Here is a 20,745-nt window from a genome sequence, read left to right as displayed (position 1 = left end):
TGTTATTACAGCGCCTTGAGCCTACATTTTGTTTGTTAACAGCGCTTTATAAATAAAATTATTATTATTATTGTATACTTCAAATGTGTTGAGTAGCCATCTAATGACCACCTAGGATTCCAATTAGTAGTAGCAATTACTATCAAGAGAATGGATGTAAAGTGTGAACCCTTATATTGACGTCACATTCCTCACACCAAAGCGATAAAGCCTTGATATGAGCAGGCTCTTGAGAACGGATTGTAGCTTAGTAAGAGTCACGGTCGGTGCGCAGAGTGGTGTGAATGTGGAATGGTGCGAAAGATTCTTGAATGAAAGAGTTTTAAAAAAAAGGTAGTTGAATAGATAATGGAACATGGTGAACCATGGAACTATACAGAACAAAAGACAGGTGCTACGCGATCAAATCAGCAGCTTGATAACTACTGCCAACTCTTTGTAAATTCACATGTAAATGTGCTTCTCTTTTTTATTTGAGGCAATCTATATATTCTACATATGTTTTGTGTGTGTGTGTTTTGGTTAGTCATGGATACGAGTCGGCGAGGATTCATTAGAATTAGGATTAATTATTTGAATGACGTATTCATATTTGAATGTTCAAAAATTCTTGAAAAAGTTATAATTTTTTTTTTAAAGTTACCTTTCTTGCACTCTTCGTTCTCATTTTACATGTCGGAGGGTTCAGATCAGAGTCTCGAGATATTAGACAAAATATAAGCTAGATTACTCAAAGAACTAAGCAATGAGCTAGCACCAGTGTACAAAATACTTTATCAGGCATCTCTTAACCAGGGCAGAATACCAAGGGACTGGATTTTTCCAAGGCTTTTGGCAAAGTTCACCACCATAGTTTGCTTAAAAAATTAAAATATTTTGGCATTGATGGTCCATTGCATCAGTGGATTAAAGATTTTCTGATAAAAACTGTAATAATAAATGTCTCTAAATCAACACCTATAACAGTAAACTCAGGTGTACCTCAAGGAACAGTCTTATGTCCACTACTTTTTTTTAAAGTACATAACTGATTTACCAAATTGCATTAGTTCAGGAACAAAAGTCAGATTATTTGCAGACGATTGCGTAATATATAGAACAATAAAAACAACACAAGATACAGAAATTTTACAAAAAGATTCATTAGATGAATTACAGAAATGGGAATCAAATTGAAGGATGTCTTTCCACCCAGAAAAATGTCAGTTATTAAGAGTAACAAAATAACTAAAACAAATTAATTCCACTTATCTTATTCATGGCAAACCAGTAACATACTTAGGTGTTATAAAAAAAAACTGTCATAGCATCCCCCTATTTATGAAACTAACAAAAAAATCAAACAAAGCATTAGGGCTTATTGAAAGAAATTTCTCTAAATCAAATAAGAACATAAAATTAAAATGTTATTTAACCTTGGTTAGGCCAATAATGGAATATGCACCCTCTGTTTGAGACCCCTCAACTCAACGAAAACTAAGCAACTTAAACAGACACAAAATAGAGCAGTGAGATTCATAGCAAACGAATATTCACATTTGACTAGAGTAACACTTTTAGTAAAATCACTAAACTAAGAAAGCCTTCAGGATAGAAGACTCAAAAGTAATAGCAATTATACATAAAATATTGAACCATAATCTTCAAATACAAAAATAAAACCTAATAAAATACTCAGAAAGACAAAAAAAATAAAGGCAGATAAGCAGGTGTTGTGAAACATCATGATATACATTACTAGAACAGAGCTAGATCTATAGGACTAACGTTTCATCTTGGCAGTTCAACATTTCATAATCTGACAGACTCGGTAATCCGTCATGTGACCGACCTAAATTCATGTAATTAATATACGATACGGATGCATATATTTTTGTTCAAATTTAGGGTAGGTTTAAATTGTAATTTAGTACAGGCCTATCTGAAAGCTAAATCATGTTTAGAATTTATAGATCAAGTGTTTTTCTTTTTCATCTTTTGTTTTTTACTCTTGAAAGTCTAAGACACAATCTTTCTACATTAATAGAATTAACAAGAAATCCACAGTTAAATTTCTTTAAGTACAGCTAACCTTTGGTCATGTGATGTTTTCAGTAATCCCCCACGTCACCGTCAAACTAATGAGTCAACTGTATCACACTAGATTATAGTCTCACCAACAAGCTCAATGCATAAACAAATCAACGCATATTAAAGTCTCTCATTTTATTTAAAAAAACAAACAAACTATAGACCTTTAATGTAAAAAAACTAAAAGCATTTTGAAAGTCTTCATATAAATATAAAACAAAACGAATGAAACAAAAATTCTAAAAAAAAAATATTATAATGAAATGACACTTTTAAAAATAAGGATAATAGAGGTAACATTTCCAATGTATTTATGAAAGCCCTTTTCAATTTGTGAAAAAATTCATTTATGTTTATCTAAGGAGGAACATGAAAGTATTTCACAATATAATTATAATATAGTTTACATAGACAGCTAGACATCTCAACAATGAGATCAAGTAATTACAATCTTGCAAAAACATGTACAAGTTGACGCAAAAACAGACAAGCTACAGAATGAAATTAACTACAAAATTTGTAAGCAGTTTGCTTGAATACAATGGTTTCAACCAAATAGTTATTACATTTGTTTCAATAAATAACAATTTCTGTTTTTAGGAGAATCATACTACTGGAAGTATAAATCCCTCATTTCAGAGAATCAGTCCAACCGACTTTAGTTTTCCCAAATGATGTAGGTAGGTGGACACTGCAGAGATGGTCGAAAATGACCTAATCTGAATCAGTTGTTAACTCAAGGCTTTGAAAGTAATCTGAACCAGATGTAAGCTCAAGGCTTTGAAAGTAATCTGAACAAGATGTAAGCTCAAGGCTTTGAAAGTAATCTGAACCAGATGTAAGCTCAAGGCTTTAAAAGTAATCTGAACCAGATGTAAGCTCCATGCTTTGAAAGTAATCTGAACCAGATGTAAGCTCCAGGCTTTGAAAGTAATCTGAACCAGATGTAAGCTCCAGGCTTTGAAAGTAATCTGAACCAGATGTAAGCTCCAGGCTTTGAAAGCTGCCATGTGCTCTAACATTAAGCAAAAATATTTATGTTTGAAAGTGATAAATGACTTTAAGGACCTAAGACAATATTAGACAATTTTTTTGTGTGATTATTATTAAAAAAAACTATTTGTGCATATAAAAACTCTACATGTATATCTAAACTGACTAACAAAAATAAATATAATTTTTAAAAAATTGTAAACACATCTTTAATCTATAAAGATAAAAATGAAATGCTATATACAACAGGAGTTTATACATGAACAAATATAAGCCCATAATTTTGTGTTTATTTTCATCTTGCAACACTTTGTAAACGGTGGTTGCCTGGTCATGTGGTCTGTGTATCATTACTATTGTCCCAAGTTCAAACCCTGCCCCCCATTGATTTCTACATTTGACTGTTAGGCGCTTCTGATGAAGAAATTGCAAGCCAGTGAAAGGATTTGTAATAAAAGAAAACAAAAAGCAGAATAGTCTTTTATCTTTGAAAGAACTTAATTGTGGTTTTCAAGAGGTATATCTTTAGACAATGGGCTCCCATCAAAACGTTATATTTCTTAATTACTACCAACAATTAAATATATTTTATGTTGCTTTAAAAGTATTTTTGTTCAATTAGGAGAATGCAATGACTTGACTTGTAAAGTCTCAGACGTTCCATCAGTAATGAAGAATAATACATCTTAGCCCAAACCTCCAGAAGGATCGCAGTGAGTAGGGTTCAAACAGTGATAAAGAATATTACATCTTAGCCCAAACCTCCAGAAGGATCGCAGTGAGTAGGGTTCAAACAGTAATGAAGAATATTACATCTTAGCCCAAACCTCCAGAAGGATCGCAGTTTGAGTAGGGTTGAAACAGTAATGAAGAATATTACATCTTAGCCCAAACCTCCAGAAGGATCGCAGTGAGTAGGGTTCAAACAGTGATGAGCGTATACCACATGACTAGGCAGCAAGTAATGTTGAAACAGAATGCCAGTGACTATAACATAGTCCATTATTTGATCATAACTTACACAGTTCATAGTATATTTGTAAGCTAAAAGTGTATTGCAGTTATTAAAATATCCAATAGTGACAATTAAAAACATACAATGTACAGTAAGACTTATAATTTAAAACAATCCTTCTAACAATGTATAACATGAAATCACAAATTAAATTTTTATATGTATACATATAGCATTATTACATCATGTGATATATTGTAAAGGGATTCAACGTATCTATAGGCACTAAAGTGTAATTTGTCAATGCTGTACAAGTGTTAGTTAAAATAAAAACATGAAATGAAATTAAAAATAAAATGTTATTTATTTAAATTACACTTTAATCTTTGGGCACAACTGTATGACATTTGAGCTCTATTTTTATGCAAGCAAAATATGAAATATCTGAATTATGAAATTTCAGTTTTAAAAATTATGTTGTCTTAAAAAAAGTAAAGTAGTGAGGGATGTGTGGCTGAGTGAAATAAACCACTTGAATACCTATCAAGTGGACTCGAGTTCAAATCTCAACCCAAGCTAAGATGTGTTTTCTGAGCACCTAAAGGCAGCACAAAAAACCTTCTCCCCAATAACCCCCCCTCCCTCCTCCGAGTCCACAAAAGCGATTAGGCCAAAGCATGCTATGGTATGACAAATGTTTTATATACAAGCAATTCAACAACAAAATAAAAAAAAATTAATTAACATAACGCTATATGAAACTTATTTTAAATGTTTTTAAAATATCAAATATTTACAACAGTACAAACTTCTTATAAAAATATAAACCATGGGATATTGTGCTTGCAGTTTCTTACCAGAGAACTTAAGAATTTCTTGGTTTTATAAAAGCCAAAAAAAATTGAAATAGATAAAATGGTGATTACAGATTTTGGCTGATAACGTAAATATCATTAGTTAAAGTCTAATAATAACATTCTCTTCATTATATGAGACATTCTCCACACAATGACACTGACTGACAGTCTTCCCACAAAGACACCTAGTGACAGTTTTCACACAATGACAATGACAGTCTTCATACAATGACACTCAATGACAGTCTCCACACAATAACACCCAATGACAGTCCTCACACAATGAAACTCAGTGATAGTCTTCAAACAAAATGACACTCAACGACAGTCTCCACACAATAACACCCAGTGACAGTCCTCACATAATAACACTCAGTGACAGTCAAACTTCTTAAAAAAACTTTACTTTTTTTCCTTACAATAAACTTTTAAAAAATTCTAAATACTGCAATTAAGATCATTGAAAAGCAAACAAACTCCACTTAGAAAACTATTTGAGAAAATCATTCGTCAAAATGTTGTTTGAACATTTGACCACCACAGAGAAGACAACTCTTTTACTTACATATCAATTATATAGTTGAACAAAATCTTTTCTGATGTAAACTTCACATGTAATGATTAATTGAAACTATAGTATGAATGTTCATTTCATTTACAATCATATAATTTTTTTGCTATAATTACAAAATGTATTATTTTGTTTTATGAATAATAAAGAAACACATTTTTTTCAATAATATATATATATATATATATATATATATATATATATATATATATATTATTATATATTAGAAAAAGGGGGGAAAAATAGTTTAATTCAAATAGTCTACAAAGCCCTGAGAAAACATTTTTTTACAGCTCACAATAACAGAAACCTAATCTTTCTTTCTTTCTAAATGTTAGTCCACAAACTTACAACACACAAGTTGGCTGGACAACACAGCAAGTCTTCCCAACATTACCGCCTCATTCTCTATTGAGTAGAATAGATCGAGATGCATAAATCATTCACACACATCAGTATCCTGGTTTTTTATACCAGAATGACTATACAGTCAAGACATACAATGGTAAATAACACAAATGATAACTAGAAGAAGGAGGGGGGGGGGGGGCGATATTGCAGGGTGATTCAATGCAAAGTTAAATCAGTATCTCCATTTTTGAGGACACCTCACTTCCACCCTGAAATAATTCATTTGAGTGTTTCTCAACAGCAACAGGGTCAGACTTACCATTAGGCCTCACAATCTATAGCTTAGCCCCCCCCCCCCCCCTTCCAAAGAAATATTTTGCTCTAACTTATAATAAATGGGCTTATCAAGGGGCTCTGTATCTCAAAAAGCTTAGGGCCTTTATCAAATCTAAATTCGTCACTGAACAGCAACGTTTGATTCAAGCACATTGGGTTTTAACCAGGACAAAAGAGTTTTAATTTTTAATAATTCAATTGAATTCTGAAGAACATTTTTAAAAAAAGACTTCAGCTGCATTTGAGGTTGTGCTGACCACACAATAACCTTATTTGATCAAAGAAAGGGATCAAATTTCAAGACAAGGAAGTAACAAAAACAATAAAAATATAAATATTTCAATTCATAAAAGCAAGCAATAAATATATAAATATTTCAATTCACATTTACATGTTGAAATAAGCTACTGGAATGTTCGCTGTAGTAAAATGAAATTTTTTTTTTTAGAAATAAATGGTATCGACGTATGTTACCAACATATCTATAGAATAAGAACTCCACCCTTAAAACTTTATCTATCAATAATGTGCACATTATTTTTTCTATTCGATATCAAACAAAAGAATTAATTACCAATAATTATTTTTTTTAATTGATTCATATTTTATTATTAAATAATTGTTTAGAGTATCAACTTAATTAGAGAATGTGCGAGGGAGAAATAGCGTTAACTAATATTTAAGGGGACAAAACACAACAAATTTATCTGCGAATATTGTTTCCCTTGTTGGTACCAGTAATTAATTGACTAACTGGTTACTTTTTTTTTTATTGATTCATGCCTTGTCTAGGCCTAAATCCAAGGATGGGTGTGGGAGAAATAACGTATACACACATTTTACCAGACAGACAGATAGACAGACAGAGTGAGTTGATATAAGCTTTGTAACAACAGAGTAAAATATAATGCTATATAGGCTGAGAATGTCAAAGGGCATTAATTATTGCAAGTAAACTTGGAAGAGTCTGGTTTAGCCCCTTCGATGTCTTTCATGATGGCTTGAGAGAAGGTGAGTCCAAATATAAATGTTCCAACAATTAAAAAGACTATCGAGAAAGCCTTGAGGAAATGAACTTTCTTTGGTTGTTCCTCTCCTGACTCTATTTTATTCTGCATAGTCTTCAATAAACACATTCCTTAAACAGAGAACAAAAAAAAAAAGTATGTCATTACCCTATCTATGCTTAGTTTTCCTTTTTATACATGAGAAAATATCTTTTAGTCCTTTTAGAGAGTGAAGTTTTTCTTGTTTTTTTTTATTTCATTTTGATTTGTCCTCTGACAAACTAGTAAAGCTATTGGAATTATGTAGGCCAGTGGTGAGCACCATAGGCAGCATGTGGTCCAGCAGAGCATTTATGCTGCCCATTAACACTGACAAGTACACATATTAAGTTTTATATATATATTGTTGACAAATGTACAGTATAGGCTGCAAAGAGTTATGATAATTGGAGCCCAAGTTATCAAGATTGTGTTGAGCAGTGTTTTCACAGAGTTGTTGCAATATGTTTCATTAGATATTTGAGATGATAAAGAAACATAAAGACAGATTTCCAAACAATTTTACAGTTTTAGATTGAGCTTTGCAATTAGTAAGTTAGAAGTTTTTTTTATTAAATGTTATAATTTATTATAGCTTAATAATGTACCTTTTAAATAAAAAAATTGTCTAAAAGACTTCTTTTGGATTTTTTGCATAAATAATAAGAAATTAAACAAGGAAAATCAAACATAATTGCATAATTGTCATGTCCTTTCTTTTAAAGTTTTTAAACTTCTGTGTTTCTAAAAGTCTTACCTGGAAATATAAATATAAAAACAGCCGCAAAAGCTCCAAGAATCTGGATAACTACACCAATGTTGGGTATAAATATGGATAACATCAGAGTGGCAGAGAACCAGAACAGAGTCAGTGCGATGTGCCTGATCTTTTCCTTGACTAGAGCTTCCTCCGGAGACATCCTCCAGCACATACTCCAGATACACTCAAAAGCAGCTCTTGACACAAGATAAAACAAGAAAAACATTAAAAATATTTTTTTAAAAAAAAAAAAACTTATATAAATTTTAATTGTATCAATTAATTCGGATCAGTCATGTAATTAAATTTGTAATACACGTAGACCAACAACAATAAATCTGTGCAATTAGAAATATTTTTAATGATTGTTTTTGTCTAGCACTATTTCATGCTTTTAGCTTTCTCAATATTGTAAATACGGTATTATCTTATATTTTATCTGGACCAGGTGGGAAAATGGGAAGAAAGAAAGGTATATCTGGGTGAATTTTACCGTAATCAGTTTTTTAAAAGCATTTATGCTTCCTCGAGCAGACATTCTAACCACTCAGCTAGTGAGGTGCTTATGACTATAGAATATTGAATAGTCATGCATTGCCTGTTTCAAACTTACTTTAATGTGGTGACCAATAAAGGGGACTAATTCAGCTTAAACCACCACTTCAGTCAAGTACAATTTCTTTCCCTTCTTCAAGATAGCAAACAAAATTATTAATTACCAATAGTTAATTAAGTAATCTGTTGTTTTTTTTTAATTGCTTCTTGTGTTGTCAGGTAAAAGAACAATTTTGTAAAATTTTAACTTGATTGGGTGTCAGAGAAATAAGGTTTACAAAACCTTTTACCAGACAGACAAAGTGAGTTGGTATTAGGTTTATAAAAAAAAAAGGAAAGTAATAACAGCAAAAATATATTTTAAAAAATTATTATAGTTTTCAACAGTCAGGTAATACTTCTCTTGGCTTAAATTAGATTAATATATTGCATAAAAAAAATTGTCTTTTTTGTTACATGATTACTTTCTTAGGATAATTTTAAAAGGTGTGCAGTCAAGAGTTTACGTTTGTAGGCTTAAATACAGTGGCGTAGCTTGGGATTTGGAGGCCGGGGCTTGACCTCCTTAAGGGCCACTGCATTTTGACATTCGACATCATGACTTGAGATAATGGCATAATATTTAATGTAAAAACACATTTCGGACACACACACCCTCACACCACTGCTTCAATAGCTTATGTATTATAGCCAAAATCTCCAGTAAGGAGTTTTAAAAAAAAACATTTTAATGTGTTTAAAAAATGCAATTTTATTGAGCCAACAAAACACACAAAAAATATAAACCCAGAACCTACTTGCCACAGAAACATAAAATTGGATAAGTTGTATATGTTTTGACAGCTATCAATACTACAGCCACCATGACAGCCGCATCAGGTTTAAAGGATAGAAGAATATCATTGGTAATGTTATCTCCAAACTGTAATGAAACAAAATTTACTTTTGAGTAAACTCAACAAAAAACTACATCAAATGACAAGATTCAATATAGACTCCTATCATAAAGTAGATAATAGCATTATTTTCAAATGTTTTTAGTATAGAGACATGTAAATGTATTTTTCTTCTCATTTATCTATATTTTATTTTATAATATTTTTTCTAGATAAAAATAAGACAAAGTCTACATTGCCTGACGTAGATATAGTCATTCTAACAATGCCTAGGCAAAATAGAAAATGCTGAAGTCATTTTGAACTAATAATTACTAAATACATACTAGCTGAACACAGAACCAGATCTACCTTAGTCAACACTAAACTTAAAAAAGAAACAACAGTCATAATCAATCATCACACCTTAGATCAAAGCAACTTAAAAAATAACCTAACATACACATCCATAACACTAAAGAAGATTACCCATCACAAATGGAAGTTCTCAATCAAACACAGCAGAAATAAATACCTATCACTGTTAATATTAATGGCAGGAGATGTAGAGTCAAATCCAGGGCCTAGATCTAAAGATAGATGCAACATCTGCAAAAAAGTATGCACCATGAAACAGAAAGCCATTCAATGTGACACCTGCGATGAATGGTACCATGCATCATGTCTCCATATGAATACACCTGTGTATTATGCCTTAGGCAACAAAGATGCATCATGGCACTGTGTACCGTGTGGGTTACCTCAGTTTACATCAGGACTGTTTGATTCCTTTGATGCAGACACTTCTAACCCATACAACATCCTAAACACCATCCCAAACCAAACTCACCAACCACTGGCCAGATCCACTCCTGTTAAACCTAAATCTACTAAAATTAATACAACAGCCTCACTAAACAAACCTACTAAAGAAGTAACACCAAAATACCTTAAAACCTTAGTAATAAATTTTCAAAGCATTAGGAACAAAACAGCAGACTTAGAAATTTTATTAGAATGTGAGAAACCAGACATAATTGCAGGCACAGAAACTTGGCTACATCCTGAAATTTATAATGCAGAAATTTTCAATAGTAATTATGAAATTTTTAGAAAAGATAGGGCTGATAATCATGGAGGAGTTCTTTTAGCAATAAAAAACACTCTTATAGCAGAAGAAATTACCTTACCTAACTCAAAAAATATAGAATCAACATTTTGTAAAATAAATACCACCTCAACATCCCTAATAATAGGCAGCATTTACAGACCACCAAATTCTAGTTTAGAATACATGCAGGAACTATGTAATCAGATTACGACACTTAAAGAGACAAATAAAAATGCAGTTTTTTGGATTATGGGTGATTTCAACCTACCTGATATAAATTGGAAAACACTAACCATAGATAAACACCAAAACCTTAAGGACATAAATGAACTTTTCATAGAAACTTTACACAACCTAAGTTTAGATCAAATCATTAAAAAGCCAACTAGATTAAACAACACATTAGATCTCTTCTTAACCAACAGACCTGGATTAGTAGTTGATTATGATATTATCCCTGGTCTATCAGACCATGAGATCATAAAAATACACAGTCAGATAAAAGCAGTAGCCAATACAAAACCCAAAAGAAAAATCTTACTCTGGAATAAATGTAACCTAACACAACTACACCAAGCTGCATTAAACTTTCAACAAACATTCTTATTAGAAAAAGACATTAACCAACCAGTCGATGACCTCTGGAATTTCATTAAAAACCATCTTAAAAGCATTATAGAAAATCATATACCAACTAAATACACATCAAACAAAATAAATAAATGCTGGTTTAATAATAGACTAAAGAAGCTTTGTAAACAGAAGGAAAACCTATATAGAAAATTTAAAGAAACTAATGCAGAAAGAGTTTACAAAAAGTATATAAAAATTAAACACTTAACCCAAAAAGTAAGCAGACAGCTGCAGAGTGAATACATAAACAATGTAATATCTAAAGACAACAACAAAAACCTATGGTCATACATTAAGTCTAAGAAAATGGAAACAACAGGCGTAGCGCCATTAAAAGATGAACATAACATAATACATAATGATAATGAAACTAAAGCAAACATTCTAAACAAATACTTTGCATCAGCATTCTCAGCCCCAGGAGACAAAGACATATTACTGAATTTGAACCAAGTAGACAACATAGAAGATATAGTAGTACAAGAAAATGGAATTCAAAAACTATTAGCCAACACCAAACCAAATAAAGCTTCTGGACCTGATGGTATTCCAGCTAGATTACTCAAAGAACTAAGTAATGAACTAGCCCCAGTGTTCAAAATACTCTTTCAGGCTTCACTTAACCAGGGCAGAGTACCAAAGGACTGGAAAGAAGCTAATGTCACCCCCCTATTTAAAAAAGGAGAAAAATCTGACCCAGGAAACTACAGACCAGTATCACTTACCAGCATCACATGTAAAATCCTAGAACACATAATATGTAGCAACATCATAAACCACTTAGACAAACATAATGTCCTCACACCATACCAACATGGCTTTAGGAAATATAGATCATGTGAAACACAACTAATAGGACTAATTGATGATTTTTCAAAAGGTTTAGATAATAGTGAACAAATAGATGCTATCTTACTAGATTTTTCTAAGGCTTTTGACAAAGTTCACCACCATAGTTTGCTTAAAAAATTAAAATATTTCGGCATTAATGGTCCACTGCATCAGTGGATTAAAGACTTTCTGATAGGGAGAGAAAAAACTGTAATAATAAATGGCTCTAAATCAACACCGATAACAGTAAACTCAGGTGTACCTCAAGGAACAGTCTTGGGTCCACTACTATTTTTAATTTACATAAATGATTTACCAAATTGCATTACTTTAGGAACAAAAGTCAGATTATTTGCAGACGATTGCATAATATATAGAACAATAAAAACAACACAAGACACAGATATTTTACAAAGAGAATTAGATGAATTACAGAAATGGGAATCAAATTGGAGCATGTCTTTCCACCCAGAAAAATGTCAGTTGTTAAGAGTAACAAAAAAACTAAAACAAATTAATTCCACTTATCTTATTCATGGCAAACCAGTAACACAGACTAAAAACGCAAAATACCTAGGTGTTATAATAAATGAAAAACTGTCATGGAATCCACATATTGATGAAACTACAAAAAAATCAAACAAAGCATTAGGATTTATTAAAAGAAATTTCTATAAATCAAATAAGAACATAAAACTAAAATGTTATTTAACCTTGGTTAGGCCAATAATAGAATATGCATCCTCTGTTTGGGACCCCTCAACTCAAGAATACATTAAGAAACTAGAACAGACACAAAATAGAGCAGTGCGATTCATAACAAACGAGTATTCACATTTGACTAGAGTAACACCTTTAGTAAAATCACTAAATTTAGAAAGCCTTCAGGACAGAAGGCTCAAAAGTAAAGTAGCAATAATACATAAAACACTGAACCATAATCTTCAAATACAAAAACAAAATTTAATAAAATACTCTGAAAGACACAAAGATAAAGGCACATTCCTCGTCCCATATGCTAGGACAAATTTGTACAAATACTCCTTCTTCCCTAGTGCTATTAGAGCATGGAATGGGTTGCCTGAGCTAGCCAGGAAAACCAGTGACTTGGCAGAATTTAAGTCATTGGTTAATATGCATGACTAAATGCATGACGCGTAGGACGTAATCATCTTCTTTTTTGAAGTAACGTCTGTATTATATAAGATAAGATAACTTAGTAACATATAAGTCAGTAAATAATCACCTGCAAATAGCCCAAGGCAGCTGTCCCTGTGTAGGTCAGTATACAAATCACCATTGCCAAGCTAACAGTTTTTGAAAACTCTTTTAAATTTCTTTTTTCCATACATGAGTAAATAGGAATCACACTGACGTGACACTGTGGAAATATTTTCATTGTTATTGTTATTGTACTTATGATTTATTTCACACACAAAAAAACACCAAAATGATAATTTTTAGTGCATTCATTAAATTGAATAATCAACTTTTAAGACGTGAGGTTTTTTTAAAACTAAAAACACAGTTTGAAAATACCTTTTCAATGACACTTTATTTTCATAAGCTAGTAAATTTTTTTTTAGAGATTTCTCATATAGAATTTGTATTCACAAAGCATTTGTTGTAACACTGAGACATTGTTTTGAAAAATGTGAGAAAAGTTAAATACATTTTGAGAAAAAAAGATGTTTATATTTCAATGTTAGTCTATAATTTAAAAAAATTACCTGATAAGCAAAACAAATATCTGGTACTACCAGAAACACATCTATCCAGGATTTTGGACTGAAATTACATAAAATACATTTTTACAATGAAGAAAGCTATGATATGTTAAGAGATGAGCTATTATCATTTTGTATGTGATAAGGTTGGACTATTTTTGTTTGATATGTGATAAAGTTGGGCTATTCATGTTTTATATGAGTAATAGTTGGTCTATTATCATTTTATAAGTGATACAGTTATGCTATAATCATTTTATATGTGATATAGTTAGGTTATTATCATTTTATGTGATACAGTTATGATACAATCATATTATAAGTGGTATAGTTAGGCTATTATCATTTTATTCTTAATATTTCTTAAAAAGATTTATTTTATTGCTTTAGTCTTTTTTGTTTTTACATACGTCAAGAAAATGCTTTCACAAAAACTCACGAGGTTGTCACTGATCCTGGTGGGTCATGGGGCAAGAAGTACTTGAGTGTCACCAAGCAGACGACATACATGATGCCAAAAACTCCAACCACACTGGAAAGTCATTTAGTTTTCATTAAACAAAACTAAGAAAATAACTTTTTTAAAATTATCACAAGTGAACAAATTTTAATCATCATAATAAACCAGAGCTTCAAATATAATGTTGTTTTCTTGCTTAAAACTTTTTTTATTTAAAAAGTTTTCAGGCTTAAAGAGCAAATAATATAGAATGTATTGAAATGGCCTTTGTGAATGAAGATGTGAATTTACTATCTAAATAAAATAAATCCCTTTTGTAGACACTCCACCCACCCCCATGTAACCGTAAACCTCTTTGAATGCACCTTCCTAATCCACCTTAAGCAGGCCCTACTTCCACTAGAGCCCAACATAACCCAACACCCTGTATGGCAAAAAGAACAACAGAAGAGAACAGCACACTATGTTTCCTTGGCACAGTCTGCAAAAGAGCTCACAGCTCAACAAAAAGCTGGCAAGAAGAAGAAGATTGAAGATGTGCACAATTTCATATTGAAAATATTTGAGGATGAGGTGAGTTTCATTTCTATGTACACATTGATGAGCATAATAACTTTTTCTATGTTCATGAAGATAATGGAGGGGTTAAATCTTCCCCTCATTTGGAGCTATGTTGTTGTTTTGGATATTCCTTCAGATTTAAAGATAATTACATAATAGATCAAACCTCCTACAGAACAAGAGGGTATAGGGACAGGCAGGCTGTGAACCTTGAACCTAACAAAATCCATAGAAAGACAGTCCAGAACACATACCACATACCTGGCAACATTGCTACAAAACAGTCTCTTCACTAAACAGACAAAACTCACATTAATCTGGAGTTAATGATGATACCATCTATCCTGAAACTTGTCTAGTAGCTTTTCTCTATTTCACTTAACTATATTTATAACTTATATACTATGTTGAATAGAATTTTATTAGATGTAGTGAACAGTTGATACATGAAAGACTGAAGCCAATTACCTGGCATATTTAAGAAAGTCAATTCTTCTTGGGAAACACAAAGGCAGGATAAACACAATGGAAGAGACAGCAATAATGAATGCCCTGGACATGTAGATGGGACTGCTGTCACAATACAAAGTCTTGGCAACTTGCAGAAAAACTAGATCAAAATAACAAGACTTGTCAATATTTAATTAAAAAAAACACAAACACATAATAGGAAACAAGAAATAATTATTGGAATACAATCAATATGTTTAAAACTAGCCATATTACTTTCAAACCAAACTTCCTTAATATAGATTACCTTTAATACATCCCGCCATTTACAAAAATGATCAAATTGTATAGACCTATCAAATTATCAAGTGGCTCACTTTTCACAATGTTTCTTTTGTTTTAAATGTTTCTGGTGGTCCTTCAGATTGGATGAGTATTAATTCCTATCCCAAACCTCCCACAGGATGATGGGGGATGTCGGTGGGCAAGGTGAGAGCCAGGACAGTTGAGACCTTCAAGATGAAGTCCAGAACACATACCACATGACCACGCATATATTCAAGAGATTTGAGTTGTATTAATGTTATATTGTGTGACATTGGTCAAGTATAGTGAATACAAATCAGTATTTCTATACTTGTTATTCAGTGACATAATGTCAAAACCCAGGATTCCTGAATTAGTATTGAATAAACTCAAATCCCTTTTAGAAAATCTAATATTTTAATATCACTAACTGGAACCATAATAAATAAGCAACAAGAACAAAGACAAAATATAAACCAATTTTAGTAATTCAATCGACAATAAACATTATACTCTAAATTTTCACTTTTATCCCTTTTTATATTTCTCAAATTATCTGGATTACTGTTACTGAAGTGTAAGTACTTTTTACTTCCCTCAAGATTTTTGTGAACTATTTTTAGCCCAAAGTTTTGAGTGATTTTGACTTGGTGTTGTTTTTTTTAGGTGACATTGGCTTGACAAACTGTAAAAAAAAAAAAACTTACCCCATAATTCCTTTCATCAGCAAGATTAATTTAATAATTTACATTATTTTTCTGACAACAAAAACAAACACCAGGTAAGGAAGGGTGGTTATCTACTATTAGAACTACTTACATAATTCCCACTGGTCACCGATGATGATGAGAAAGGTTATACAAGTGCCAAAACAGTACAACATCACAGATATAGCACAGGCCAATTGGGCTTTTGGACCACAGACAGAGTAGACAACATCTTGATATGTGTTACATTTCTTTATATCAGAACAGTATCCCAGGATCATGAGCGCCATGATGACAAAAACTAAGAAAAACTGCACAAAAAGAACAGAAAAATACAAAGGTTTTTTGTTTGCTTTTGCATAGTGTGTCATTCATGCCCTGGCATACTCAGTGATCTATGGTCCAATCTCTTTTGGACATGGGGGAGGGCGTATCTGAGAGAAGGTTTTCATGCTGCCCTTAGGTGCTCAGTCTACCATAGGATGCAACGGCCTTGACAATTCACAAGTCGAAATATAAATAGTATGGTAACAGAATACAGCAAGGAAGAATATGAAGAAAATGCATTGAGTATTTTCCAAATATAACTTTTTACAGATAGTACTAGCCCAAACCAGGTCAGCGAAAGGTGTTAATTTATAAACAGCTATCACTCAAATGAAGATTCAAAGTGACTTGAATGTACCAACTTAAAATGGAAAGACATTTAACGAAAGGATATATAACATAGCATTAAATTTAACCTATGACCTAATCTCAAAAACTGAGATACTGCAATGAAAGCCCAATATTCTTACAATTATAAGTAGGCTAACATATAAGAATGAAGGCTTGGTAGCTGAGTGGTAAAGCACTTCACATCCAAACCGGGGGACAGGGTTTGAATCCTTGGATTTTTTATTTTGGTATCTTTAGAGCGTCTCTGAGTCTAATGGGAACTTGACATTCGTTGAGGAAAAGTAAAGGTGGTTAATCAATGTGCTAACCACATGTTATGCATTAACCGTGGGCTACAGAAACAGATGACCTTTACATTATCTGCCCTACAGATCACGAGGTCTGAAAGTCAAACTTTACTTTTAACATATCAGAAATAGCAAAGCTTTTCCAGGACTAAGTATGGTCTTGGTGTTATAGTGTGCCTGTCATATGGATAGGACAATGATACAATATAAGAAACATTAAATCTGCTTATCAAAAATGTTAGGACATCTGAATATTTTACTCAGCCCCTTTTACTTCTACTAAGTTGTTTAAATAAATGGCAGGGGGGTGGGGGTGTTAAGGTTTGTTTCCTGATCAGAGTTAGGTCTTTCTTTCTGTTTTCATTACTACATTCTTTCATATAAAAGTCTTCTAGTGGGAGGAGGCTTCAGACATTGCCAGTGATAGATCTTTGTGGAAACAGCTTGCCACCCAAAGCGCTGAATAGTACAGGAGAACCTAAGTCTAAGTAAGTAAGTGATTATGATACATGCTTTATATTCTTGGGGCACAAAAACTACATGACTTTTCAAAACAGAATAATAAAATACTTACTGACTGCACAAGAACAGCAGAAACAACTCCTCCAGCTTGATGGTAAGCTATAGGGAAATTGAGAAGACCAGCTCCTAAAGCTGCATTGACTACTAAAAATGCAGAGCCAAACCATCCTGAACCTACAAAACATAATGAATTATTGTTGTACACATTTAGTGCAAATAGATATGAGCACTGCAATAAACCTTAATGCATCAATTGGGGCTAGTATAACAGAATCAAATTTAGGCACAGAGCTAAACAACTATACTTGGAAAATACTGATGCTATGATTAGTACCTAGCTTCTTTTATTTTGGGAGTCTGGTGGCTGAATGGTAAAGTGCTTGGCTTCCGAATGGTCTTGATTTTCAATCCCATGAAGACTAGGATTTTGAACTTTGGAATTTTTAAGAGACACCTGAGTCCACCCAACTTTAATGGGTAACTGACATACATTGAGGAAAAAAAGGTGATTGGTCATTGGGATGGTCACATAATTTCCTCATTAACAGTCAGCCATAGAAATAGATAAGCTTTACATCATCTGTCTTCATAGATCATAAGGTGTGAAAAGGGTATGTTACTGTTTACTTCTTTTATTTTATGTTAGTTATAATTCATACCAGCAATGATAAGGCATTGCATAATTGTAATGGCTATGGGGACCCAAAAGTGCCACCTACATGCCAATAAGAGCATAAAAAGCAGTTCTGAAGTGACTATGTATCATCTCCATGCAGCTGGTGTGCCCCAAAGAACAGCAAGTGCCAATACAGTTTGAGATAAGCAGCATTACAGGCTCTGCCCTGGTGCTGCAAGCTGCCTAATGATTGCAAGCTCCTAGTTTTTCCTCAGGGTTGACTTCCAAAACCTTTCCATTGTTTGGGTATAGCTGAAAAGCAGCAAAGGCTTAAATTCAGTTTTCCTAAGGTAAATAACAAGCTAAGGCTAATGAGCCCTCCTGCACAAAGCTTACTGGTTAAGGCACCAGTTACTCATCTTTGCTCCTTCTGTCAGTGAAAACTGTGCTGCCTGACCCAATATCTGAGCCACACATGTAGAATAGGAGCTAGACTGGTTTTCATAGGTTATTTGAGAAGCATGCCTTTTGGACACGGTATGCACTGGACTGTCGTTTAGACTTCTCGTTGGTCCCGGGCTGAAACCCTGCCCTTTCCCATCCCCAGTCATACTGCAGGAGGTTTGGACAAGGAAGTAGATTGTCTTCAACTCTGAAGGAAAATCCGAAACATGTCAAACATTTTACAAAATTTAACACATTTTACAAACAAACATTTCACTTTTACACTTCAAATAAAGATGTTCTAGCAATTTTAACATTAAACAGTTGAAAGTATCGCAGGAAGCACTTTACAGCAACTGGTTTCAAAAAAGGGACAGCTGAAGAAGAACTTTACCAGAGAAAAGCTAACACTGAAGAAATTGTTGTGGGCTAATCTAATCTGACTTCGACTATGTATCAATTATTACTTAACATTAGCCACAGAACATTACAAAATAGATATACTTGATAACAACATTCAGTTCTATAAAATGAGACTTTATTAACCACTGGTAAATCCGTCCAGTCTTTCTAAAACGTCGCTATATCTAACTACTATTCAACTTCTATTCAAAATACAGCCTACTTCTAACATAACGCCATATTGGTCCCTTGTTCGTCCAAGTCTACTACGTCATTAGTCTGTCTTACTACGTCATTACTTTTACCGTCGCTAAAACTATACACAATATATTTAACTAACAAAACTAACCTACTCTCTAAACTAGTACATTACAAAATGCAAAGTCAATGGAAATAGAGTTTAAATGTACCTTTCCACCTTTTTTCCACAAGACAAAGATTTCATTTGCAGATGGGTCTTCATTACAAAACTGCAATCTTCCTAAAGTTAATATTAAAACACCATGGGGATGCCAAATTACTATTATTTAATCTAATGATAACCACTTGATAAACTTTTTCAATTACCTGTCTGTACTTCAACTTGAGTATCATTTGAATCACTCCCTAAAATAGGCTCTAATTCCTCGCTTCCATCTTCTATAGTTGAATATCTGGAAGAAATAACTGGTCCACTTTTCTCTTGAATAGACATTTTGATTTCTCAATTCTGTGGAACCTTTAATGTGATAAAATTTAAAACTTTCTGAAAAATGCCATCATAAAAAAAGATAGTTTTATTGCTTATAAAGTTATATAGCCATGTTTATGAATGCCATATAAATCTAAGTATTGTTTAAACTTAAAGGGTATAGTTTACGTGACTAGATACAAAGAATCAGGTTTCTCTTTTATTTTAAGAATATGCTGGCAAAGGTAGATATCATCATATATTATATGGCATGGGGATTTAGGCCCATCTAATTTCCTACATATTATTAATATTAAGAAAAACATTAACTTTATTAATAATTTATGATTAGCATTAACCATTATTAAGAATTTAAATCATTTAGCCTTTATAATACTTTATTATTTATTAATTATAATAAAATTATTACAATCTAATTATTAATAAGTAAAATTAAAATGTCAGAAAAACTATAATTAACAACTTGAACTTAATTTGACTTAAACTTAATTTAATTTGACTTAAAACGAAGTGGGGAATCAGCTAGACTAGTAATTAGATTAGATCTAGACGTTGTCTTTCAGTAATGAGATCCAGCTGTTTATAAATACCTAAAATTGACTTTAATGTATATGAAGATCTCCTAGGCCAAATATTACAATCATGTTTGTTTATTTATAGTTTATGTGTTTCTGTCAAACAGCTGGCTTCTATCTACCATTTTGTGCAGGTCACGTGAGAAAAGAGGCAATACCAAACTATACTAAATTTACTTTGTTTACATTTTTTGAAAGACATGTATATTTCAGAATAGCATAACTAAAAATAATGTATCTAAAAATATTTAACTAAATATTAATAATTTTAATTCTTATGAAGGTGAATATTTTCTAAATACTTTTTAACATGGATATTATTTTTATTATTTTATCGATTATTTAGTAAATTTGCTATTTTTGTTTATCACATGC

General features: G+C 32.2%; 1 protein-coding gene across 1 annotated transcript; it reads right to left on the bottom strand.

The window, feature by feature from the left end:
* Positions 1-5,659: 5,659 nt before the first annotated feature.
* On the bottom strand, positions 5,660-20,496 carry LOC106063770 (sodium-coupled neutral amino acid transporter 7-like). Its single transcript, XM_013222225.2, has 11 exons — positions 20,386-20,496; positions 19,672-19,822; positions 17,695-17,816; positions 16,268-16,466; positions 15,161-15,302; positions 14,111-14,203; positions 13,675-13,732; positions 13,191-13,325; positions 9,292-9,416; positions 7,937-8,136; positions 5,660-7,271 (listed from the first exon to the last, which is right to left on the bottom strand). The coding sequence occupies exons 2-11, from the start codon at positions 19,796-19,798 to the stop codon at positions 7,072-7,074; spliced, it is 1,401 nt and encodes a 466-aa protein (XP_013077679.2). The 5' UTR covers positions 19,799-19,822; positions 20,386-20,496; the 3' UTR covers positions 5,660-7,071.
* Positions 20,497-20,745: the final 249 nt, after the last annotated feature.

The sequence above is a fragment of the Biomphalaria glabrata genome, chromosome 7 (genome assembly GCF_947242115.1).
Source record: "Biomphalaria glabrata chromosome 7, xgBioGlab47.1, whole genome shotgun sequence".
Lineage (NCBI taxonomy): Eukaryota > Metazoa > Mollusca > Gastropoda > Planorbidae > Biomphalaria > Biomphalaria glabrata.
Note: the sequence above shows the minus strand (reverse complement) of the source record. Positions and strands in the feature narration are given on the sequence as shown.

What these genes read in the sequence shown, in the direction of transcription:
- LOC106063770 (XM_013222225.2), bottom strand. Translation starts at nt 19,798, where the DNA reads ATGTCTATTCAAGAGAAAAGTGGACCAGTTATTTCTTCCAGATATTCA. An exon ending in CCAGGATCAGTGACAACCTC is followed by an intron (nt 13,733 to 14,110) that starts GTGAGTTTTTGT and finishes ATGTAATTTCAG; the next exon opens with TCCAAAATCCTGGATAGATG. An exon ending in CTGCCTTGGGCTATTTGCAG is followed by an intron (nt 9,417 to 13,190) that starts GTGATTATTTAC and finishes GTTTCATTACAG; the next exon opens with TTTGGAGATAACATTACCAA.